Source organism: Vespa mandarinia, chromosome 7 (assembly GCF_050613455.1).
Source record: "Vespa mandarinia isolate Hongniang chromosome 7, ASM5061345v1, whole genome shotgun sequence".
Taxonomy (NCBI): domain Eukaryota; kingdom Metazoa; phylum Arthropoda; class Insecta; order Hymenoptera; family Vespidae; genus Vespa; species Vespa mandarinia.
The window spans coordinates 8691787-8717674 of record NC_140816.1 but is presented as its reverse complement, the minus strand read 5'-3'; the positions used below and the strand labels follow the sequence as shown (position 1 = coordinate 8717674).

The 25888-nt window shown below is 40.0% G+C and overlaps 2 protein-coding genes across 2 annotated transcripts in view; both read left to right on the top strand.

Annotated features, from left to right (window-relative positions):
- Positions 1-25888, top strand: part of LOC118443423 (uncharacterized) — an 84906-nt gene that overhangs the window by 3744 nt on the left and 55274 nt on the right. The window lies entirely within an intron of this gene.
- LOC118443432 (uncharacterized) lies at positions 8001-17762 on the top strand. The gene is made up of 2 exons (XM_085658444.1): positions 8001-8306; positions 16571-17762. Exon 2 carries the CDS (start codon positions 17275-17277, stop codon positions 17632-17634), a length of 360 nt encoding a protein of 119 aa, XP_085514570.1. The 5' UTR covers positions 8001-8306; positions 16571-17274; the 3' UTR covers positions 17635-17762.

The window sequence follows — 25888 nt, the reverse complement described above, 5'->3', positions numbered from 1 at the left end:
AGGGATAATGCATCGAACGAAGCCTGTTATTCTTAGGACGTCGGGGAGGAAACTGACTCTTGCCGTAGGAAGTCGTATTTCTATCCATCCAGTATCTTTGCTCTATTATTAGTAGTCACTGCCACGTAGGTAGACGGTTAAACTGGATTTCCGTTCGATTTTAAAGACTGCCGCATCGTCATGCCCGCCGGCGTTTCTATTTCTTTCCTTCTTTCCCGTTAAAGTATATCTCTCTTTTTTATCCTAAATTTTTTAACAAATCTCAAATACATACTGCCTGAGACTTATTTATCGTACGATCTTTTCGATATACGTAGAACTCAGGAATTTTATGTGCTAAGGGAATCCAAAATATTTCATCTCTGTGTGCTCTCAAAATTGATTTGAATTGACGATATTTCAATAGCATCCTCGCGCGTGCTTTAGAACCAGCCTCCGTAGAGCGAATGAAACGATCGCAATGCCCCCCACTTTTTTATCGATGATAACTATCTTCTTACATCTAATCTCATTAATTTTTCTTTTTTATTCCTTTTTTTGTTTCATCCTCTTTTTTTTCTCTTTCTTTTCGGAAAATAAAAGCGACCTAGGTGAGGGACGCGTGACCTACGCATCCGGTACCCCGAAGAAGCATTTTCACCGGGCCGTTGAAAGGCATGCAGATTACTACTAATTTGCCGTCTGCTACAGCAAATTACTAGTAATTTTTTCTTCGCCGTTAAGAGTGTGGCGTTAAATTTGTATGATTGCGAATATGGCGAGAGGAGGAGAGAAAAAAAAAACGAACGACGCCCCGTATACTTTAAACAGTATATCTTCTTTCTTTCTCTCTATCTATCTTTCTATCTATCTATCTTCCTCTCACCTTGATTACGGGTTCCACGGAAATACTTACAGTGTGATTAAGTTGCGCGTCGACGAGTCGCGATGAAAAACAAGAGTGAAAATTATAACGCGTATCTATCCTTTGGTTTTATTACAACAGAGGATAAGGTAGGTCGTTCTCGAAAGAAAAAAAATCATTAATGATTGATCGTCGATCTCGATTATTCGGCATATAAAGTCGATTTTAGAGATTTTTCTAACATAGATTTTTCGCAGTTTGCATTCGAAAACTCTTCCTATAGGAGGAATAATAACGCGTTGGCTCTCGTGACGGCCGATAAAGTTGCAACCGAGCACCAATGAGAATTCCTATTCAATGACTTCGAGAATTGAGAGAGAGAGAGAGGGAGCTCGAATCGATTCCGCATCCCGTATTCGCTGCTTTCGAACGGTGCTGTATACACGTTGTGAGAGAAAATGAAAAAGAGAAAGAACACGGCACTTCAGGTCTAAGCGTATATCGGATCATAATATTCTCGTGTAGGAGTTATCCTTGCGTGAATTTCTTTACGCGCTTACGTCGCTCTACGTCTAGGCGCGCAAACGCGTATAACGTTCTGACAGAATGAATGGATTCTCCACGAATATAGATAGCAGTCTCGTTGAATTATTATCGAGAATGATATAGCATGGAATTTACGTACGACTAGAAAAAAAAAAAAAAAAAAGAAAACTTGGATTTTTGCCTAGATTTTTTTTTTTTTATAGAACTTGTACAATTTTTCTTGATATTTTGAATAATTTTAATGGTATATACCTATAGCGCTTCTACATACAACGTTTCTACAATTTCCAAAAATTTCCCTAACAATTCGTTTATCGCGTTTACATAGATAAAAGGTAAAGCTCGAGTATCTCCTCTGACATTTTTCTTCGTTTCGATCTTATCCGACGTAATAAAGTTTATCGGATTTTCGTGATCTCACCTCGATTTTTCGTGCGATAATACTTAAAGACTCGTTAAAACGACGTCGATCCTTTAAAAGGCAGTCCGCGCTCAATCCAGGCTACGATCGTACTTAATAATCTTACAGAAAGCAAAGAGGCGTAGAAAGAAAATGGAAGTTGGAAAAATGGCGTCCGAAGGATTAAAAGACGAGTTTATCCTCGAGCCGTCTTTCGCCGCTAACCCACGGCAACCCATAATTAATCGGAGATAAGATCGAAGCTTCTCCATCTTTTTTATTTCTCTCTTCTTCTCTTTTTCTCTTTTGATTTTCTATGTAAATTCTATATTTGTTTGAGTCTTTCGGCGATCCTCTCGCGTCGATTATATGAGGTTATTGATCCAAAATGAATATCGGAAGAGGAAAAAGAAAAATAGATTTTGATCGTTTGCTCTTTTAAAGATCGACGTTACGTCTCTCTCTCTCTCTCTCTCTCTCTCTCTCTCTCTCTCTTTTTCGTCATGCAAGAGAAGAGAGATTTCTGTCGAGCAAATATAAGTCACGAGCTGATCTTGAAGCGTCCTGTAGGGATAGGACGAGAAAGAGAGCGAGAGAGAGGGAGAGAGAGAAAGGAAGAGAAAGAGAGAGAGAGAGAGAGAGAGAGAGAGAGAGAGAGAGAGAGAGAGAGAGTGAGAGAGAGAAAGACAGGACCGTATAAGATGGAAGGCAAGAGATAGACCCCTGACGGGGATATCTCACTGTGAGATCTTCAAACCGGCCATGTCTGTCGGTGCGTCGAACCAGGGTGATTTATCATTATTGAAATACGGGCCATTTGAGCCATCGTTGCCCATTCTATGCCTTTTGCACGACAGTACGACGTTACCTTCGATTCCGAAGGGGAAGTCGCTCTTTTGTGTTCTTCTTCTTCTTCTTCTTCTCCTCCTCCTCCTTTTTCTTTTACTTCTTCCTTTTATTCCATCTTTCTCTCCCTCTTTCTCTCTCCTGCACCGTTTTCTTTGCGCCTGATTCCGTAAGAATCGGGCTCAGCGATCACGCTTCTACTTCTCCTTATTCTTTATTCTTCTTCTCCCTCTTCTTCTTCTTCTTCTTTTTCTTCTTCTTCTTCTTCTCATTTTCATTCCCTCTTTACCCTCCTCTCTTTTCTCGCGAAGGATTATCAAACCTGCGTCGCTTTAAATCACTCGCTTTACGTGGCACGTTGCTCTCGGTCCAACTTTGGCCGATGCAAAGCCGCGTCTTGTTTTGGTTATAAAGCGAAATTCTTCTTTCTCTTCTTCTTTTTCTTCTTTTCCTCTACCTCCTTTTTTCGCTCTATCGTATTTTCTTATCCAATCGAAATTTATTTCATCTGTATATTTTATTTATTTTTTTTTCTTTTTTTAATTATTCCTTGGCATAACTTTGTTGCAGAGAAATAATTTATCGCAAAGATAAATTGATCGAAATATTCGAAAAAAGTTTAGAAAACGTAGGAATCGACTAGGTTTCAATATAAATTAGATTTAATCCGAGGCAGGTTCGTGAGAGACGGCTGAGGACGTAAACGAAACGCAGAACCCCTGTGTTTCCTACTCGGTGCATATAAACATATTTTTCTTTTACTTCGTTCTCACGAACACAAATTTCCTGCGTCAACGCGGACGGTGGTCGGAGCAGGCATTTTAGTACAAAACCGGCTCCATGAAGCACGTGGCATTATTTTATGATGAAGAAGATAAGGGACAGGCACGTTCCAACTTGATTTCACGTTGCTATCTACGTGGTCGAAGGATATCGAAAATTTACTTTTCGTCCTAAACAAACCAACCGTGGAAAGAAATATGGTTTGTTCATAAGGGCGTCCTGCACATTCGACAATTCTCTCTCGTATGTGTACGTATATATATATATATATATTTTTTTTTTTTTATTTATTTATTTATTTATGATAAAATTTATTTCGTTTCCCGATTGAAATTATCCTCTAGGTCGCGTATCAAGAAGAAAAACGATCTTTTCACTCGCGTTACGATTCCGAGACGTTATGTAAAGTTCTCTATGCAATTTGATCGGGAGACGACCCAAGGAGAGAATATTTTTTTAGGACCTGTTGAAATTGCGGTCGGTGCGTTAATCATCCGATAAACGAGATCTCCTGCAGCTCCTCTCGTCAAACCGCAAAACCAGTGTTTTCCTTGTTCCCAACATCACTCCTTCGCAATGTGTTATGCGTATACGTGTACTCTGTGTGCTCGTGTTGAAAGAATAAAAGACAACACCTCTTTTTATTATTGGCTCAGCTCGCTCGTTCCCACAATTCGTAATGATGTTGCTTTCGACGGCTGTGAAAATGTCATTAACGAAACTGTTAATTACTCGTTGTTTCAAGAACCCACCCTATTTTTTCAGACCAGCTAATTTTAGATTAAGATCAGTTTGGTATGGTAACGAGTCCTCTTGGAAATCTTTCATAAATAAATTTTTATTATACTTTTGATTATTTCTTTTTATTTTTTCTTTTTTTTTTTTTTTTCTTTTTGTTATTATTTTTGATTTTTCAAGGAAATTTAGAAAATTGAAAAACTCCAAATTCGTCATTTTATTTTTCGACCATCTAAATCGAATGCAACGCGTGGTAAAAAAGCGATCTCGTCGACCATGACCGACTGTATTTTTGCGACCGTGGATGCAGCAGGTTTCTGTAATGTCACTTTCTTATCGACCACTAGGTTTCTACCTTGCCGATGTTACTATATAGTACCATGTAAATGGCTTGAGATGACAGCACAAATTAATTTTTTCCATCGATAACAAGTATCGCTAATTCCTAAAGAATTTTATTGAAACAACTCAATTTATTATATACAACATTTGACAAAAAGATTATTTATATGTACATTACATAGAAATAATTAACGATAATTCGACTCTTCTCTTTAAAAAGGAGAAACGTTTACCTTGTAGCAAACAATTTCGTTTCACGCTTTCTTCTTCTTCTACTCGTTTCTCTTTGTCACGGAAAACGAATAGGAAGCTGTTTGTCGTATACTCTGAAATGTTCTCTCTCTCTCTCTCTCTCTCTCTCTCTCTCTCTCTGTTGTATAATTGTTAAAATTCATAAATACTAGTCACGCTTTTACATTATTCAATTAAATTCTCGGTTTTACAATCCAATAATCGTATTCGTAACATCCATCGTTATCATTTAGCACTATGATATTAACGTACAAAAGCAAGCAAACTTTCTCACTGAAATATAGTTGATCATAACACAACATTAATTTAATAACTTATTATTAAATGTTTGCTCGAAGCATTTGTAAAGCAAGCGAGAGAGATGGATATAATTTCGTAGTTAATCACACGAGATCGTCCATCCGTTTGTATTGAGAATGCGGGTGCATATATACGTAAGCGCACATAAGTTCACTAGAAACATTATGTGGGTAGTACCGATGAGATTTAGATTCCGAGTACAATTTGCCGCTATGTCGGCGCGATGGTCGACCGATCCTCCTACCTTTTCCCATGGTAAACGCCGCGAGGCCGTAGGCAGATTAACTGTAATAGAGAATCCTCTTATGCGTCTTAACATCCCTGTTCGATGCTCATTAATTCCTACGATCCGTGGAATTCGCTTTCGCCGATTGCCATTGCGATACCCTCGCGATTAACATAATTTTCCTTTATCGTCCATTTTGATCCATAAGATTCTTAATCGTTCAACCGAATCGACCGTGACATTCGTCTAGATAGAAACTTTTTCTATATACGTAAACGGTTCGAAATCGTTGAACTTTATACGATTGACTCTAAATTAATTCCTCATAGAACGTTTATTCAAACTTACGATACATTACGCCCGTAATATGTAACATTGAGAAGGGAGGAATATAAGAAACTAGTCGTCAATGAGAAAATGCAGTACGCGTAAGGTCGGTAAAGCTAAGTCTTGCCAAGAATTTGTTTACTCCGCATTAGCTATGCTGCCGTCGGTCGAAGGGCCGTAAAACGGTTTTCCGCATTTTCACGAGTAAAACGTAAAGTCTCACGTAGAGCCCGAGCGCAGCTTTCACCGTCGGCTTTAACGAGCTTAAGCACGTCCTCAAAGCTTAACTCGAAGTCAAAGTTAATTTCGAAGGAATGTGAAAAGAAAAAGAAAAAAAAATTCTCGTATCTCGAAACCTACGTACTTTTCATTAACTTTTTGATATCGTAAAGCCACGTCGTTTGGGGAATTTTTCCAAAGAAAAAAAAAAAAAGAAAAAAAGACAAAAAAAAAAACAAAAGAAAAAAGATAAAGGAAAAATTCAGTCAAATGTCCATTCTTTTAATTGACGATAATGCGAGACACTAACTACTCATAAGCTTCTTCCGCAGCTGGAACGCGAAAGCGCGGTCATAAAACTTTATATTTCTCGTATAATGCGGACATAAAATGCCCGAGAAAATATCGTTCTTTCGTAGATACATTCGATGCCGGAAGTTTATTGCATATAATACAGGTGCTCATTTATACTAGGAGGATAATAAAATAGAGAAAACATCCTATCTTTCGATTAACGCGAACGTATTTGTTCTTACAATTAATAGAATTAGCATTTTCAATCGAAGGAAATTGTTTAGATATTTTTTTTTTTTTTTTTTTTTTTTTTTTCTTGATATAAAATAATCGAAGCACCTTACGCACCACCGTCTTCTCAACGTCCGTTCATCGTTATTATTAACAATTTCGACTCGGTCGTACCAAGGAAGATCGTCCTGCACGATTTCCTGCACGTGGAAAGCAAACACGATAGATCGTGATTCATACTCGCGTACTATAATCGTCAGCAACAAACCGTAATTCCACGTAGCGCTACTTCACACGGTACTTTGCGAAGTAACGCAATGTTGTATGAATCGTGCAACCAACAAGGAATTCTTAAACTTCGAACGCTTTCAAGCACACCACTCCGGGTCCGTTACACTCCCTTCGACTTATATCTTGCTGGCTCGATCGTGATAATGGAGCTAGATATAGAAAAAAAACAACGTCATTCCTTTATGTCCTGGCTTAAGTCCAATTCGCGAAGACATTTTCCGTTCGAGTTCGACGTCATCCACCGTTTTTACGAGAGAACTTGGACTCTCTCGGTCCGTGTATTTCTTTGAAACCACCTGTCTCGAAACAGGAAAAAAATAAATCAAGGACATATTTTAATTTTTGCTCTTCTAATCACCAAAGTTCACAGTTCAGGATCGAAGAAGAATTTAATTTTTTCGTTCGAGATGAGAGATCTCTCTTTTATTCTTATACTTATCTGTCTCATTCTTCTTTTTTCTTTTTTTTTTTTCTTTTTTTTTTTTTTTCTTTTCTTTTTTTTTTTGAAGAAGTTAAAAAAGGATTAATTAGGGGACGAGCAGAGCGTACGCTTGAAAAGAGGTCAAGTGCCTCTTTCGATTTCAGAGTATTCATCTCGATCTCTAAATCGAACCTTCTATCGTATTCGAACGTGAAGAGAAAGATAGAAAAAAGGAGGGAGAAAAAAGGATGAAGAAGAAAAGAAAGAAAAGCTTTGGAAAAGGTTCTCGATTTTACTTTAGCTTCGGCAGGATGAATTTACTTACGTGTAGATGGCGATGCGGAGTGTAAAAGAGCGAGGAAAATGGAAGGACAGAGAGAGCAGGAGCGTCACGGGTGGGCGTATGACGGTGCGTGGACGATCAGGTGAGGGTACTGAGAAGCAGGGCAGCTCTTTCGAAGGTAGGACAGGTCGAAGCCAGGGTAGAAAGAGAGAGAAAGAGGGAGAGAGAGAGAGAGAGAGGGAGGGTGAGAGAAAGAGAGAGAGAAAGAGAGAGAAAAGTAGAAAAGAATATCAAAAGGGAGGAAGAGAGAAAATGGAGGGTGTGGGCTGATCGTGTGGGGGTAGAAGGACCTGCGCGCGAATTTCCCGCGTTCGTCCAACCTCATATTGATCCCACCCCAGTAACCAGCGAGTTTCTCTGTTTCTCTCTCTCTCAGTCCTACTACTATTATACCCCGCGACTCGGCTCTTTCTCGAGCCATCTCACCCTCTCTCTCTCTCTCTCTCTCTCTCTCTCTCTCTCTCGATCCTTTACGTTCGAGCGTAGTACACCGACGCGAAGGGTGCTTTTCAACGTTGCTGCCGCTCGAACGGTGGTGGAGCTGGTGGCGGCGGTAGCGGTGGTGATGGTGGTTGTGGCGGTGGTGGTGGTGTGGCGGTGGTGATGGTACGCGCTCCCTACAAGGGCAAGAGAGAATCGCAGATTCGCGGGATCAGGCTGGTCCAGCAGCGCGCGCGCGTCTGGAAGGTGTCGTTCGTGCTCGCCGAGAATCGGGACGAATTTTCTGTTTTTCTTTTTTCTTTTTCTGGACTTCACTTAGTCCAGTTTTCATTCGATTAGCAAGCGTCGTTTATTCTACGTTTAGCTCTCTTCTAACCATTTTGTGCTCGTCGAGCGTGAAGAGTTTCGTTCGAATTGCGCGACCCCTTTCGAGACGAGGATAACGACAGGAAGATTTAAAGTGTATGTGTTGAAACAAAATAGAGAGGGAGAGAAAGAGAAAAGCTAGTTTCCTTACGTTTTATTACTTTTCGAAAGGACGTGTGAATCATTCGCTCGTTGGCAAGCAACACGACCCCTTGGCTTCAGTTGTTTCAGATTGATCGGATGGGGAGGGCCAGATGTCTGGCCCTCGAGATAAACCAAAGTCCGTGCTCAACGGGCTTTAAACTTTTCAATGTGAAAACTGACAGAATTTCTCGAATCTTCCTTAACGTCACGTTAATATATTTCTTTCTCTTATCGAGCTATCGAGGATCGTCTTCATCAAAGATTTAGAATCAATCGTTTTCGTCGTATACCAAGAAAATCCAGTTTTCGTGATAGGTCTTTTTTTGCGATCGCACTTGTCTCGTTCGACGACAACGAAGGAAGCTAATTTATTCTTGGTCGGCACGTTGCGTTCACGTATGCATACCGCGCGATACGTCGCCGTGTTCTCATCGTAAAATCGCGTGTGAGAAAAGGCACGACTCGCGCGTGGTGGCGTGGCTCGTCGTCCGTACGATCGACGGATCTTTTTCTCCTTTCTAAGTATTTTTCTTCCCTTCGTCGATGTTACTCGCAACCATCGTTTACCTTCTTCGACTTCTTCAGACGTTTCCAACGTGCTCGGGATGTAATCTTCGACGACTTGTATTGTAAAGACGGAGAGGACTTACGAAAGGAAAGAAGAAAAACGAAGAAGGAATGTCTCGAATCGGCTCTGGAATTTTCACGGCTTCGCGCGAACCGACCTGGTTCGAATTTTCAAGCTTTCCTTCTACTACCAACTTCCTCGCGTCGATCGATATCCAGCTTCTGCGTGTCTCAGCCTATCTAGTTTTATAAGACGAATCGTTTCTCATCGAGTTATTTTTAGATTCCGGATCTTCGATGTTTGACGATTGAATGTCGGACATTGAATAACTTTCTCGTTTACGTCTTTCTCCCTCTCTGTATTTTTTCTCATCTTTTTTTCTTTCATTTCTTCTTTCAACCAAATCTCGAAACGATCGGTTGTGTTACACGTTCGGTATGTAAAAGGGAGAAGAGAGATGGGAGCGATACGTCGATCAATTTCGAAGGATCCGTTCGAGAAAGGCATAAATTTTTTGAGTATTCGTCAAAATAGTACCGTTCTTTTGACGTACATATTCATAGAACGAAATCAAACGTTAAGGATAAATTCGATTCACATGCGGCATGTGTATGTGCGCGGACGGACGTGTATCTAACGTTATTAACTAAGCGCTTACAACCTCGACGGCAAATCGACGTAAAAAATATACTGAATTATTATCGACGCGGTCTGACTAACGATCTAGAAAGCAACGCCACAAAGAGATACGATACTTTGGAGGAAGAAACCCTGGCTTGACTCTGGCCGATCTCGCTTAATGATCCGTAATATCGCACAATGACGATCGGTGCGCGCGATTTAGCTTGTAAAATTTCCTACGACGATATTACTCACGTGTTTCGTCTCTTCGACGTGTCGTCCTCTTTTCTCTTCTTTTAATCGAGCTAACATACATTTTCGAAACTTTTTATTTATCAACGTGATGGACTCCTGAGAATTTCCCTTTTTTCCTTTTCTTTTTCGATCGAAGTCATTAGGACAGAAATGAGACGAATCACTTAAATAGGATTTTTGGAATTTGAGGGACGAATTTGAGGAATAATTTCTTACGTCTGGAGTAATCAACTATAATATATAGCACAAGCGTATACGAACATAATCGTTTCGTTCGCATTTAACCGAGACGAATAATAAAACGTCTCACAGCTGACCGACTTTTAGTCGGCGATAGCTCGAAGATAAGACCAAGTGTTCCTCGGCGCACGAGATATCGACTCGGCACGCCAGTTTCGAGATATTAATTAGGCTGATCGGCTGGTATCGCTCGGAGACGTGCGCGCGTGTGTCTCTTCGATCGAAAACACGAACCCGACCATTTTACGAGGCACCTTTTATTGCGATCCCGAACGAACAGCTAAATCAGAACGCGTCGGGGATTATGTCTTGTTGTTCGCGATCTTTACGGATAAATGCTTTCGTAATCGAGAGTAAAACAGCATCGTACCTAAGTACTACCTATGTTTCTATAGTCTCGTACTCGATATTAACCAAAGCCTCGAATATCCCGACAAATAATTTGATCGATGTTCCGACGTAACACGACGACGTACACCGAACATTAGGGCTTAGTAAATTCGATGGATCTATTGTCAGACGGTGGATGGATCTAATCAATCCTTCCTTTCCAAACGAGGGTTACGACGCCTACATAGATCTATCATATGGCTCACTTTATATAAACATTTCCGAATACTTTTCTCTCTCTCTCTCTCTCTCTCTCTCTCTCTCTCTCTCTCTCTCTCTCTCTAGTAAAATTTCCTGATATTTTAAAGAAAATCCAATGTAATCTTACGAATGGAAAAAAGTTGCTTTAAAAATCGTCGTTCTAACGTGTTCGGATAGAAGGAGGAGGACGGAAGAAGGAGGGGGTGGTGGGGAGGGGGAGGAAGAGAGAAACGATGGTGGCCTGAAAGGCGAAAGCTTTATTTTCCCAGTCGCAATATTTATTCGATCGTGAAACGATTTCTAGGTGATACCTAAGAGAGAAGAATAGCTTTCGACGCATACGATCGCGGACACTCGCGAGTGCTCGTAAATATGTTCGTACCGCGTTAAAAGTCTTTAAAGTTCGCGATAAGACCAGGTGGCGTGTTTGATTTCAACCTACACCGCGTCTCTACGATGTTCATAGTACCGATTATAGTTCTACGGACAAGTACCTCGTAAAATATCGCGAAAGAAGATAAGAGAGTAAACTAGAAAAGAAAATGAAAAGAATTTGTGACAATAGTAATTCTTTCGTCTTCTTTTTTTCTTTTTTATTCATCGGCAGTCGAGCTTCTATAACTTTCGATCCTCGCTCTCTAATATATTTTATCATTGACGCAATTGGACAGAACTCGTTTACGCCCCAGAGATTCGTTTTCTACTGAAACTCGTTGGTACCTTGGCACTTGCCCTGTCGTTTCCAGAATCACTAGACCACCTCTCGTTATCGGGGACAAGAATTCTACTTGGATTTATCTTCACGGCTCGAGGGCATGATTTTCCTCAGGACTGACTTTTCTTACTTTCTTACTCCATCGAGACGATGTCTTAGAAGTCGATCAAAAAAGAGACTAGACGACTTGGTAATACGATTTATCTTTGTCTCGCTTTTTACGGTATTTTCCTTCGATAAAGTCCACCGTTCCAATCAAACCTACGAGAGAATTCTCAAATCGATTTTTTTTTGTTTTCTAGAGAAAAAAAGAAAAATCGTCTAAAACGATGAAAAGTCGTCGGATCCTCGTTGTGACCGATTAAACTTTCAACTTTCTTTTTCTTTTCTTTCCTTCTTCCTCTTTCGGAAAATCATTTGGTACGCGGATTATCCTTATTAAATTGAATCCAATAGCAGCAATCTCATTATCTCCCTATTTCAAACTGCCGCATTGATTATAGAGTCTATATAAATCGATGCCGCTTTATTCTTTCGCAAGTTTTTCCAATCCAGAGTGCATCATTTTATCTACGTATATCGAATACGTTTTTCGAGAAAGGAAAAATACTTTTAGAGGGATTATCGATAACGTCGTGTTTGAATTGAAAACACACGCTACATATCTACGGTTCGATATTGGCACGCTCGTTGAATTTCCATGGAATTTTTGAACGAAAGAAAAGAAAAAATTTGCAAACGTAATTCGAAGTTATTTGATGGAAATATGGGATATTGGTCACGCGCGAGAGTTTGTTATTGGTTATTACCCGATCACTGTCGTTATACCGTCTAATCTGCGGAGTGAGCTTAACGCTATCCATCGCGTATATCTCCGGCATTATGCGGCAATAACGGGCTGACCCTCATCTCGTAACCCCACTTAAACTTAGCTGCCACGACTGGTAGCCATAGTTTGTTCTACACGAGAAAGCACCTACGAAAGGAAAAGAAAAGGATAAAAGAAAACAGCAAGAAAGTAGCCAGCAACAGCGGTACTCCGCCTATATCCATGACGTCCGATGGATCGGCTCAACCTTCTCAGCTTCGTGCCTTACCTATATGAGCTATAACAACTTCTCTAACGTTTAAAGGATTTCTTATCTTACTTTTTTCTCTTTTTTTTTTCTTTTTTTTTTTTTCTTTGTTCCCGAGAGAAATAGTGAACGCAAAGTCGTCGCAGTCTGCAAACTCAGAAACATATTCTTCGGTTTTTTTTGTTTTTTCTTTTTTTTGTTCTTTTTTTTTTGTTTTTTTTTTTTTGTTTTTTTTCTCGAGGTAGTCGACTAAGTTTTACGTCCCTTTTGTCCCGTTATGTCACAAAGTTCGTTTTTGTGTTCGCTTACCCACGAAATATACAATTTAAGTGAATTTCGACGTTAGGAAAATTAATATAGAGCGGTTGCGTTGACTCGTTGCTCATAAATGGAAACCTCCGGGCGGTTGGTAATAAATTTCATTATACTTTCTTAATTGATTAACGTGATATTACGAGATCGAGCGTAGGGGAGTAAAGAAAGAAAAAGGGGAGGATTGGCACTATTATTGGCTCGTCTTTGATTAGACTCTAAAGCAAGCGAAAACCTATCGATATATAGCGTACTTTAATTAACGTTTTGCGGCTGGCAGATATTTGACTCTTCACAATCCTATATGTACTTGCTCGTTATCGATGTCTATCTAATATATATATGCGTGTGTACCGTCGACAAATATCGCATACTAAAGTGATTCTCTCTTTTTACGTTAGTCTTTGTTTTATCGATATTAAACTCTTAAATTACCATATATCCAATCGGAGGATTTGATTCGCGATAAAAACAAATTCGCTTAAACGAAAAGTTTTTATTTATTTTATCGTTGTCCTTCTACCGTTACTGAAATTAGATCCAAAGCTGAAATAAAGTCTTTAGGCTGAGTGCAAAATGATCGTCTCTCGTATCTTGTCAGGGTGAAATCAAACGCCGACGTCATTACTCCTCGAACGTTTCCCGTTGTGCCTAGTTGCTAATCTTCTGGACCAGAATAGCTTCCGGTACGATCGTTTACGAAGAAGAGGTGTACCGGTATATGCGAGTACCTGTCTAGTTCCACGCCCTTTAATTATCTACGCTCTGACACGAAGTAGCTGCAACAAAGAGTAACGCTACCATTATGCTCACGGAAGAAGCAAACGAGAAGCTACTATATATTCTTCATCCTCGAGCTCCTATCTCATTCTCTGCTTCTCTTCTTCTTTTACTTCTTCTTCTTCTTCGTCTTCTTCTTCGAGGTAATATAGAGGTCGTGGTATTTTAAACGACGAGAAAGTCATTGTCCAGCTCGCAGTCGAAGACCCTTTGTTCCGAACCACTCGAACCTTTTAATCGTCTTTTCTTTACGATCGTTTGATTTTTTCTTCTCCTTTGAGAAAATAAGCTATCTCCCTCTCTCTTTCTCTCTTTATTTTATTCTCTCAGCTCTTTCGTTTTATTACACTTTCTCGTTAAAATAGCAGTAGAGCTCGTGAAAAGGGGAACACGGTATAATCGTCGCTTGAAACAATGGTGACCGTTGGGCCTACCATGTTTCCTCGTCAAATCGAGAGGAAAAGAAACAGAGAGAAATAGAGAGAGGCAGAGAGAGAGAGAATAAGAGGAAACAAGGGACAAGTTCCGTGGGCGTTCCCCGCCCCTAATGTTATCTTATAATGCTCATGAAAATGATTTAGGAATGGGTTCGAATCACACAAAAGAGTCTGAAAGTGCGTTGACCGTCCTTTCGGGAGACCCAAACTCATCGACTCATGCCCTTGAAATTCCTTATAGTATTGGTATCCATGTTCTTTCTTCGAGAAAGCAAGATTTCTAGATAATCGTCCGGATAATCGTTTAGATATTCGTTTTTTTAATCTTCTCATCGAAAGTCGATGGAATGTTAATGATGATTAAAATCTTTTTTCGAATCTCAATATTATAAATTTTTTTTTGTTTCTTTTTTCTTTTTTTTTCTTTTTCTTTTTTTTTTTTTTCTTATCTGTTCAATAACGACAATCTTTCTCAATTTTGATGCAAACTATCGAATCGCCGTGTTTCTCGGATCTTTGAAAGCAGAAGCTTTCTCTTTGCTTTAAAACAACTTTATCTCTTGCCAGTTTTAACGATGTCATCGTGCAACTTTGTAATCAACCTAGGTACCGTATCCTTCATTTTTTTTTCTTCACTTTTTTCTGCTTCTATCCGCGTATCTCTCGTGATACAGCGTTAGCTCGGTGTAAAGTACGTTTGGAACTACCTATAGATAACTCGACATCCACCCACGGACACTTTGCGACGAAGAAGTTTCAGGTTTCGTTCGTTCGTTCCTTCTTCGAAATGAAAAAGAAAGAGAAAGAGAAAACGTTTGGCTGAGGATTACAGATGTCTACCTCCTAGATGTTGTATGCAAATTTCTACCTTTTATCTCTGCACCACCAGACACGTTAAGCTATATAAATCATACTCCGCGTTTCATGACAAAAATGAGCGAGAGAGAGAGAGAGAGAGAGAGATCCAAACGGCTATGGGAGAGTTGACAAATACGTCAGGCAAAATGGTAAATATTGTCACCTTTTTACTTGGTGCAACGTTCAAACTAAAATTGTTCGATCGACAGTTTCGAACTCGAACACTGGCCCGTACATTTTCATTTTCGGAATTATTTGGTGTTACGAAAAAAAAGAAGTTCTTTTCGTACATTGGATTCGACCTAACTTTTCTTTCATCGCATTATTCACAATGAAATATATATTTTTTATTTATCTTTTTTCTTTTTCTTTTTTTTTTTTTACCATCGAAAGAAAAATGTAAGAATTATTTATTGAACTTTCTTGCGCGGATTGAAGGTAGCAAAAAAGTCCGCATCGGATCGATTTACTTTCTCTTCCGACTTGCGTTTGAAATCAACTTATATTACACTTGCATACATAAATAAAAACCAAGGAGAAGATCAAAGAGGAAATCTTGACATAGTGTTTGGCATAGGTCCCTATGATCGTTTCGTGTCCTCGAAGTACGCAATGCGTCTCAAGTATTTCCCCGGCAGAAGTAGCCCATCCTCTACATTATCGATGTAGAGATTGTTGTTGTTGTTGTAGTAGTAGTAAACTGTCGAGCACAAACTCTCTCTCTCTCTCTCTCTCTCTCTCTCTCTCTCTCTCTCTCTCTCTCTCTCTCTCTCTCTCTCTCTCTCTCTCTCTCTCTCTTTCTCTCTCTCTCGCATATCCTTCGCGACGGTCGACGTAAGAGGACAGGCAACGAGCGAACGATAAAACGAACGGTAGCCCGCGATAGATCACACACAGAGCTTGGCCCGTTTACTGGCACGTAACGAAGACGGTCACGCGAGCTCACGAGCTCGTGCATAATGACCGTGATCTACGGAGCCGTGTAGCAACGAGAGCAATACCAGTGGTAGCAGTAACGACGACAAAGACAACCGACGAGCGAACGAGCGAGCAAGCGAGCGAACGAGCGACCGAACGTTACCTTCCATTATTCGAACGGAACGAACCGCAACCGAGGGAGAGAGAGAGAGAGAGAGAGAAAGAAAGAAAGAAAGAAAGATGGCCCGAGGCGTGTCGGCCTCGAGACATCGATGGAGAACTCGATCGCCTAATGGGACTCGAATTATCGCTCCTGAATTGGCCTAGGAAAATTTGCACGCGACTTCCTTCTCCACCTTTTTAACGTTCCCTTAGGTTTCTTTATATATTCGCGTTCGCCTTCGCAAACACATCCTTCGAATTACAATGACTATCAGAAAAATTTTGACGCGCTTCGTGTTTCATTTTCGTAATTCTTTTTATCTTCACTTAATTTAGTTTTGGTCGAGTAAAAAAAATTAAAGAGAGAAAAAAAAAAGAAAACTGGCTTTGTTAAAACTTTTTTCTTCCTAGTCGGTGTAAGTCAAGGCAAAACTTGGCAATAGAAAAAACCTCCTCGGGCACTTTCACTTTTTACTTCTCGTTCGCAAAACATCCGTTTACATAGGGTCGATCAAAATTAAAGGTCGACGTTGACGTAAGGAAACTCGTGCTTTACATTCTCTCTCTCTCCCTCCCTCTCTCTCTCTCTCTCTCTCTCTATTTTTTTTGTCACCCTTCGAGCGATTCGTAACATTTTTTCTTCTTTTTTTTTTTTCTATTTTTTTCCCTTTTCGCTTCGATAGAGTGCACGATCGAGACCACCAATGGGAATACGTTCGTGAGCGGGTTTTAATCAAAAGGTGAAATCAAAAGAACTGTAGTGCTGTTGGTGCCGATTGTGAGAGAAAGATAGATCGATAGATAGATAGATAGATAGATAGATAGATAGATAGATAACTGTACGAAGTGGAAAGATCGAACGGTGGCTATCGATGCGCAGGGAACGGGTCGACTTCCTGTCTAACATTTTCATGAAAACGATCGTGGCCATTAGCGGAAGGAGAAGGTGAAATAGCAAGTGAGAGAGAGAGAGAGAGAGAGAGAGGGAGGAAGGGAAATAGAGAGAGATGAAAGAGAATAAGATAGTGGAAATAGGAAAAGCTTTTGAACTTTAGCGTGCTAGCGTTTGTGTGTGCGTGAATTGTGTGGGTGTCTGTGTAGATATGTAATGATTCCGCCTAAGGGTGGAAAAAATATTTTGGAGATCGAACAGTTTTTCTATCGCTGGGTTATCCGTATCCGAGAGGTGTTTTCGTTGAAAAATCGTTGGGAGAGTCTCTCTCTGTCTTTCTCTCTCTCTTAAAATTGAGAGAGGAAAAGAGGCTCGAATGAGCCGGTATATCTGGATCTCTGGTTGAAGAAGGCTTCGTAAGAGCACGAAGAGTAACTCGATCCTTGGAAAAAAAAGGAAGAAGAGAAAGAATTGTTGGTGAATCGAATCAACGAGATGGATGCCTTGGAATTGCAAGCTGCCCTGGTAAAGTTGGATCCGGCTACTACGGTGACGCCTATCACTTCGAATGTCAAACTGATGTCTCATCATCGTATTGCCTTCGCCGTGGACGTCGACGATGACGATCTAACCCTAAGGAATTCTTCAGAGGTCGATGAAAAACATTCGAGCGGTGGTTGCTCCGGCGAACATCAGCAGAGTTCATCGACTACGACAGGGACAGGAACGACAGGGACGAGGAAACTTCAGAACGCGAATTGCGGCGCCAGTCTGACCGTGACTACTCATCAGAATCATCAGACTGGCCAACAACAGATGGGGATGTCCAAGTGTAATCTCGTCGAGGTCAGGTGACGCCAGCCCTGCTTCGGCGTTAACATGATTTATCATACCTATCCGCCGCATCGAGGTAGCAAGCACCACGGTAAACATCATGCAAAGGAGAAGAGACATCATCATCACACTATGCATCATCAGCATCATAGAGCTCATGTGGTAAGTCACGTATTGTCTCGTGATCAACGACGATCCTCGGCGAATCGACAAAGAATACTTTTCCCTATCCTTCTCTCTCTTCCTCTCTCTCGCTCTCTCTCTCTCTCTCTCTCTCTCTCTCTCTCTCTCGAGGATTACTAATTCTATTAAAATCTATGCGCATCCTATCAAGGACACGAAGTGCACAATGAGGAGACGAATGTCTTTGAGATCGATCGCTATCTCTTTGATATTTCTCATGACGAAAGTCTCTATTCTTAGAAATGCATTCTTACGATATAACCATTTATTACGGGATAAAGATAGGCTTTTTTTTTCTTTTTCAAAAAGAAACACTTTAACATAGGACAAAAGATTGTATATTTTATAAATAGCAAGGATAAAGAAAAGAAAAGCTAAAGAATGTTTCCACAGTTCACGGTTCAAACTATAACAAGGAAGAATCTGATACCCGTTATAGAGATTTCGAGGGAAGATCAGATCTCGGTGGATCCGTTTCGAACCGTATCTAATCTCGCGTCAGGTCTAGGAGTTTGCGCTTGCAAACAGGACGTATGTGTATCACCAAGTCAGCGAACAATACGATATGCATTCTCCGAGTGGAATTTCGCAACAGCAACAGTAACAGTACCACCTTGTGTACCCTATTGCACATAATTCGATGTTAGGGGGACGAGCATGTTCCGTGACAGAACATATTTAGGTATTTGTGTTTGTATGTACGTATGCAAGTATCTCAAGGGAGACGAGGCTTCGCGTTTGCAGTTAACTGAGGTATAATCGGTCCATCGCAGTATCGCTTGAGATCGCTAACGTTTAATAGATGCGCTACTCCCTCTTCCCTCCCTCTCCCTCTCTCACTGTGGCTCTTGTTGATTTCAAGTGCAGGTGCATATACATGCATGAGTAGCACAGCGAATGCTTAACAAATTAAATAGTCTCTTTTTATTATTACTAGAAACTTTTAAATTAATATTGCTCAGTAGTAAAAGTTTTCCGCTGATTGAGAGATAGTTACATATTAATTTCGCGTTAATAATTTATCATGATCGAGTGGTTTAATGGAACTTTTCTCTCCCTCTCTCTCTCTTCCACCGTATTTATCTCTGATCACACATTTTCGTCGTGAAACTCGAAGGAAATTGATAATTTATTTTTAATGCGTTCAATATACCTGCTCTTTAATGAATTGCGAGAAAGATATATTGCCGTTACTTCGTCATTAAGTGGGAAACGCGAGCGATTAGAAGGAAGGAGCGTTCGTTGTGAGGCATCAGCTTAGAAATTATTCTCTTTCGAGTCGTTCATGCGCATACACATCGCTATCGGAAAGTCACCCTTCGTCGTGTAAAATATACTCTGAGATTGCATTACATTCGATCCTTTTGACAAGCTCGTAAAGTAAAGATTACAAAATTGACGAGAAACGTAGACAAACGTTTGTTCAAAAAATATGGTTTTACTGGTCAGAGTTGTATTGGACATTCTATTTACATATATTTGCAACACAAACGAGTACGAACGAGACGAATATAAAACGTCACTCGTTATCGAAAAATACGTGGTTCTAGATTCAAACGATTCGGAATTCATACTCGACGAGGTAAACTTTGAAGAAAAATCGAGACAAAGCATCGCATCTATCGCAAAGTAAAAGAGTGTTATGGTTTGACGCGAAGAGCCGGACGATGTTACGGCGAAACTCGTTTGCCGAAGCACGTATGGCACGTTCGAGGGCGTGCTGCATAAATTTTCTTATGACTGCGTTTCCGAGTCACGCACCCTTGAGCGACATACGAGCGACGCAACGAGATCGTGTCCGAGACGTATCTAACGCGCATAAAACTCCTCCTCCTTTTTTTCTTCCCTGTTCTCTCTCTCTCTCTCTCTCTCTCTCTCTCTCTCTGTTTCTCTTTCTTCTTCATCTTCTACTTCTTCTTCATCATCTTCATCTTCTTTTTCTTCGTCTTCGTCATCTCCGCTCAACTCGTCCAGTTCTCTTCGAGGCATACACACATACATGTCCCGTTCGCACATGAAAGACGATGCAATATAAACCGATAAAGACCGTTTCTTTTTCTGAATCCATAGAAGTCAGCTCGTTAGAGATGATAAATGCGGTCACGCGAACTTGTTTTTCTCTTTTACGCGTCGTTCGATCGTCTCCAATCTCCCTAATAATAATCTTCGATCGTCATTAACTTTTTTAAACGCGACTCGTCGTCTCATAGAACCGTCTGCAGGCATTAATCTTTGATAAATTAATTAATAGATAAAGATTCCATGAGAACTTTGAGATTTTCTCGAAAATTGCAAAGAGAGAGAAGGCCTCTCGAGCGAATCGAAATATACGAGGAACGAATAAAGCCGTTGGATGATGATGATCCGTATCTGGGACGACGTTGACGCATGCGAGTAACTCTAGACGCCGATCGAGACTCGCGATTCCGTTCGAACGGGAGAATAACGCGATATAAATTATGCCAGTCTAAAAACAGAGACGCAGAGAGAGAGAGAGATAGAGAGAGACAGGAAACCAACGTGACACGATGCAACCATCTTCATAGGATTATCGATGCAAGGGGAAGCAAGCGTTTTTCTTTGTCCGCATTGTCTTTTTTTTGTTTTTGCAAACACAAGTTTACAGTTTCTCGATTCAATATCGACTGGTTCCTTTGAATGGTATTGCATTCTTAGGGAGGGCGATGGGGGAAAGAGAGAGAGAGGGAGAGAGAGAGAGAGTAAAAGGGTGTAGCACATATAGACATATCTCATCGTGAACCACACGCATGCGAGTTGCACACATGTAGCTAAATCTACAGATGGACAGAGATAAATGGATAGATATAGATGAGCAATAGAGGGAGAGAGAGAGAGAGAGAGAGAGAGAGAGAGATTGGGCGTCTGTTGGCGGACATTTCGCATGTACCGGGTGTTGCGCAGATCGATAGCTTGGAGCCCCTGTAATTCGACGGCCGTTTCCACCAGAGAAGCCTCTTTTTCCTATCCATGCAGCAACATATATGTCGGCAGCACGTGCGAATTTGAGCCGTGTACCGCTTCGTATACGCATTAACATGTTTATACGTGTGCGTCTGTGTGTACATGGCTCTCTGCGGTACCCTTCGTTATCGGACGAATTGCCTGCGGCACGACTTTGGTCCAAAATGTCCACTCTCATATTTAGGGCGGTTCTCTATGACCAAAAGTGTCTTCGTGTACTTTTTCGTGCATGTGACGGTAGGGTGAAAGAAAGATATTAAAAGAAAAAAAAAAAAGAAAAATGATAAAAAGAGGGGAAAGGGGCGATATCGTGACCAGGGCCAGTCTTTCAATTAGAGACTTAAGCTCTTTGGATTTAACGTGGCTCGAAAGAATGGTCGAGCAACGTGTATACACGTGCTTACACGCGCGTGAGAGATTTAAGTCTTTGATTTTTCTCTCTCACTCGCACCCTCTTTTACATCTTCCAACCCTTCTTAGTGTTTCGACATCGAAGACTGACGAACGCTAACTCGAAGAGGCTTCTGACGTCTATCGTACGATAGACGATATTCTAGACCCCGAGTGCGAGTCTACTTATCGGTTTTGGATACTACGGATTTTCACGTGAAATTGGGTGAGAGGCTTTGCCTGTTTGACTATCGATAGGGAAAATTGAGATCGCTCGTGAAACGTGAGACACCACGAGTATACACGTGATCTTTCTTATCTATGTTCTTCCATTGATCATCTTCTTTTTAAACATAAATTTCTCTTTCTTTTCTTTTTTTTTTTTTTTTTTTTTTTTTTTGTTTCTTCTTCTTTTTCTTTTTTTTTCTTTTAAGCTTAGATGAACATTTTCAAAGAGAGATACCGATTGACGCTTTCATTCTAGTTCAGTGGATCAAGAGGCGAAAGACGACGTTTGCCTTCTTACCTTTCTCTTAAATATCATAATAACTTCGAGAGTAGACTCGTCTTGTAAATTACAGGATGTGCGTGATCGAAAGAAACAATTCGACTCGACAAGTTCCAACCATATATCGATGCAATTTTCGAAACGCAATTTCGTTAATCATCCCCTTTTGACGATCGAGACGACGATGGTGGAAAAATTCTCGATGAATAGGAAACTCGTTTTTGTATCAGGAATATTTTTTTTCTTCGTGCTGCTTTCTTTCTTCCTTGGAAAAAAAAAGAGAGAAGAACTAGAAGATTAAAAAGACTCTGACCTTGGCCCGAAACTCTCGTTCCACGGATATATTTATCCAAGGAAGCGTATCTAATGTTCCGAGGGAAATGATTATTATTAGGTGGACTCTCTTCTTAGACTAACGTTAATGTTGATTCTTGTTTAACGAGTTTTCATAGTATTGACTAAGTATTGACACCAATAGGTATAGAATTAACGAGCTCTTATTGTAAAAAGGTGTACCCTTATAAATATTAATAATACAACGACGCAACTTTTTGTCTACGGGTAATTCTATGCAAAAGAGTATTTGCCGTTGTCCAAAATAATTTAATTAATAAGAAAAGAAAAAAGATCGAAAGGAGGATGAGGAAGTGTTTTTTTTTTTTTTTTTTTTTTTTTTTTTGTTAGATTATAGTCTACAAACACGAACAAAAAAATCGATAGGAGCTTAAAATAGAATGCAAATATTATATGTTAGACGGCAAGTTCGTGTCTATATGAAAACGTATCTTTGGCTGCAGTCGATCTCTTTATTTTGAACGAACGAAGCGGATTAACCAAACAGGATTTTCCGAAGCCCTCGCGTCGCTACTAGCGCATACCACGTGTTGCAGTCTCGTGCAGCAGGAGTACTTATGTTTCTCTTTTTCTTTTCTTCCGGTATTTTCTTTTTTTTTTTTTTTTTTTTGTTTTTCTTTTTTTTTTTTTTATATATATATATCAATGGATATCTCTACTTTGTGACATGGACAGGATACGAGGGTGCGTAAATCGTGAAACTTTTGTGTATCATAATTCGTAATGAAATCATGATAACGAGAAAATTCGATTCGCACGAACGATCCATCGGACCGACGTTGAAAAGAAGTTTCGTAATCGAATTTAATCATATATCGTTGGTATAGTTGCCAACGGTGGGAACAAAAAGACACGTGCGTAAAACGTTCTACGAAATCCTATGTGCACGTGCGAGCTGAATTACATACATCCCACGTAGAAAGTAGTCACAGTCTATGATATATTTCTAAGAGAAGATTTAATGTATTAAGGTTTAAAGAAGAGGAAAAAGAAAAAGAAAAGAAAAGAAAAAATCCGACGAAAGGGAACCGACATTTATTGCTTTTCATAAATATTTATATCCGCTTACCGGAGTTAGCTCGTTCGATCGTTCACTCTCTTTCTTGACTTTGGCGGTTTTCTTTTCTCTATTTCTCATTTTTTGTCTCCCTTGTCGTACCAAAACGCAGATTCAGCTCGCTGCACTCGCGGAATCGAGGCCATGACACGCTCCGTTATTTTTCTAGTACCGTTCCTTACGTGTATATATATATATATATATATATGTATATACACACACACACATAGTTATGCAGCACGAACGGGATATCGCAAAGCGAATGAGATTTTTAAGGACTTGTTATATCGACGTAACGTGAATTTTAATATCGGAGGAACCTCCGATCGCTTGAAATAATCCTTCTCCTTTAGCCAGGGCGGTTTCGTCTCATATATGTCTACTTAGCTCTATCGCCGTAACGCCACTTACGAGGTACGAATTCGTTTTGCGAAATTATTTGCCAGAGCTACTATTCTAATCAAATATTTTTCAACGACAAACACCGTCGACTTACGATAAGCCTCGAAGCTTTGACTTACGATCGCAATTAGCATATAATGTATTCGAGAATTCTCAAATAGCACTATTACACGGTTGAACGGAAAATTACAAGCTACGAAACACAGCTAAGCGAGCGAATTCTCCTAAGTCGTGCGGGCGTTCTTGAACGATGCTCTTCCTGACTTATTCTCTTATTCTCTACTTAAAGATACTGCGCAGCAGTGGGTAAGTACGTATGTGTCCGCATAATCTTGCTTACAGGCAATTCTTTCGCGAGATACTTTCCATATAAACGATACTATCAAACCCGTATCTACGTCAGAAAAGTATCATGACATCCGGAAAGATTCCTTTTAAGAAGTCCACGTACTTTAGGCGGCTGAAATGGGAGGAGAGACCTCGAGCGGGATCATTTCGATCGTATTATCGTTTCAAAATCCCATAAACGTAGATATTTATTTTACGTTAAAATTGAAAGACCCGAACGAAGAGGGACGGACGACGGGGACTACCTATACGATGCGTATGCCATTGAGAGTGGTCGCCTCCAAGGCCAACACTTTCCAAAGGTTGGTCCAATTTTTAACACCTTGGTAACAAAAGATCTCTTCTATTCGAGAGTACAATAGCTTCTCCTTTCAATTATATATAGGAAAGAACAACTATTCTATACTAAATCCATTTTTATTCCTATTCGAAGGATATTACATAATGCTGTCAAATTAAATATGAGATATTCTGAGATACGAATATGGAAGCGCGTTCTCTCCTCGCTTTCATATTCATATCGCATTCCTCTTTCACAGAAGAAAACGCGTTCGAACTGGCCGCCAAAGAATAAAATGTCAGATGCCCGAGAAGAGCCGTTGGTCGGAAACAGACGAAAAGGAAACAATAGGATTCCAGCAGCGTTTCGATTAGAAATTATAATACGCTTACGCTTCCGCGGGAGATCGTGCGTATGTTTGCTGCCCCTTGTAGTTTATATGTGTATGAGGTCGGTCCGATGGCGAACATAATATTTGACCGAGGCAAGCACGCACGACGAGCCGTGTACGAGAAGCAACTTCGTTTCGTTTCTACATCCGGTCGATCAGTGCCTGTCCGACCATCCTTACCGAAGGACGCGCAAAGCGAATTTTTACGGTCGTGAAGAAAAATAAAATAAAAGAGAAATAACGTTCGTTTTCTCGCAAACCTTATTTTTAATACTTACTCGCGTCATATTCTACGTCTTCTATTTTGTCTCTCTGCTTACGCCTCGGTTGCTATCGCAAGTGTGTGGAATAATGTCTAAATCGTAAAGCCCTCCTACGTGTCTTATCGATCCAGCCTCGATCTTTCTTGTAAGCACCATTTTTCCTCGAGTCTTTTGGAAAATATCGTTTCGATTCTTTTTTCTTTGTTTTATTTTAGGAACACGAGCGTGAATCGATGAATCAAATAGTGGATGCCCTTCCGACGTCATCAGATGAGTTAGAAGAGATGCGATCGGTAGTCAAGGGTTCGTGATGTTCATTGATCAAAAAAAAAAAAAAAAAAAAAAAAGATCCTTTCGAGGGCTCGAAAATATATTTGCTATGTAAGAAAAAATTTCTTACGTAGCGAATAATTTTCTTATCCTTCTTCCTTAAGTCGTACTCTTTAGAAAGTTTTTCGTTTGAATATTCTTAACGTTATTTATTGTGACGTAATAAGGACGCAAAAGAAATACTTTTAACGATCCAAGTATCCACGTAAGTATTCTCTTATTTCTGAAAGGATCAACAACGGGATAAAGCGAGTATCGCGAAAGATTCGGCACGAACGAGCAGGACACTCGTAAAAGTTATTAGTACCGTTCTTATAAATTAGGATTTATCCGGTATTATTATCATGGCCTCGAGCCAATGCAGTTGCAGTTCACGAGAATCGATTATAGCATTTTATTTCTTAACTTTTCTTACTCAGATCGCTCGTAAAAATTTGAAAAAGATTTCCGGAAGGGTGTACCTTAACATTTAAATTCGCTTGTCCATATAGTAAATACAAAGACACATCTCTCCTACGTAAATAGATATCGCTTTTATAGAATTTGCTTTTGATTTCGTAGAAAAAGCAACGTTCATGTATTAATTATTTGTATAGAATTTTGATGGAAGGCACGCTCTTCATATCTCTTTATGCAAAATTCATTCGTTTACTTTCCGGACGGACGGCTATTTTCGTAAATTAAAATTCATTGGTAATTTCGTTGAAAGAGAGAGAGAGAGAGAGAGAGAGAGAGAGAGAGAGAGAGAGAGAAAGAGAGAGCCGATGAAGTTATTTCAAAATAGTCT

Excerpts from the sequence above, each read along its gene's own strand:
- LOC118443432 (XM_085658444.1), top strand. The coding sequence starts at position 17,275 with ATGGATGCCTTGGAATTGCAAGCTGCCCTGGTAAAGTTGGATCCGGCT.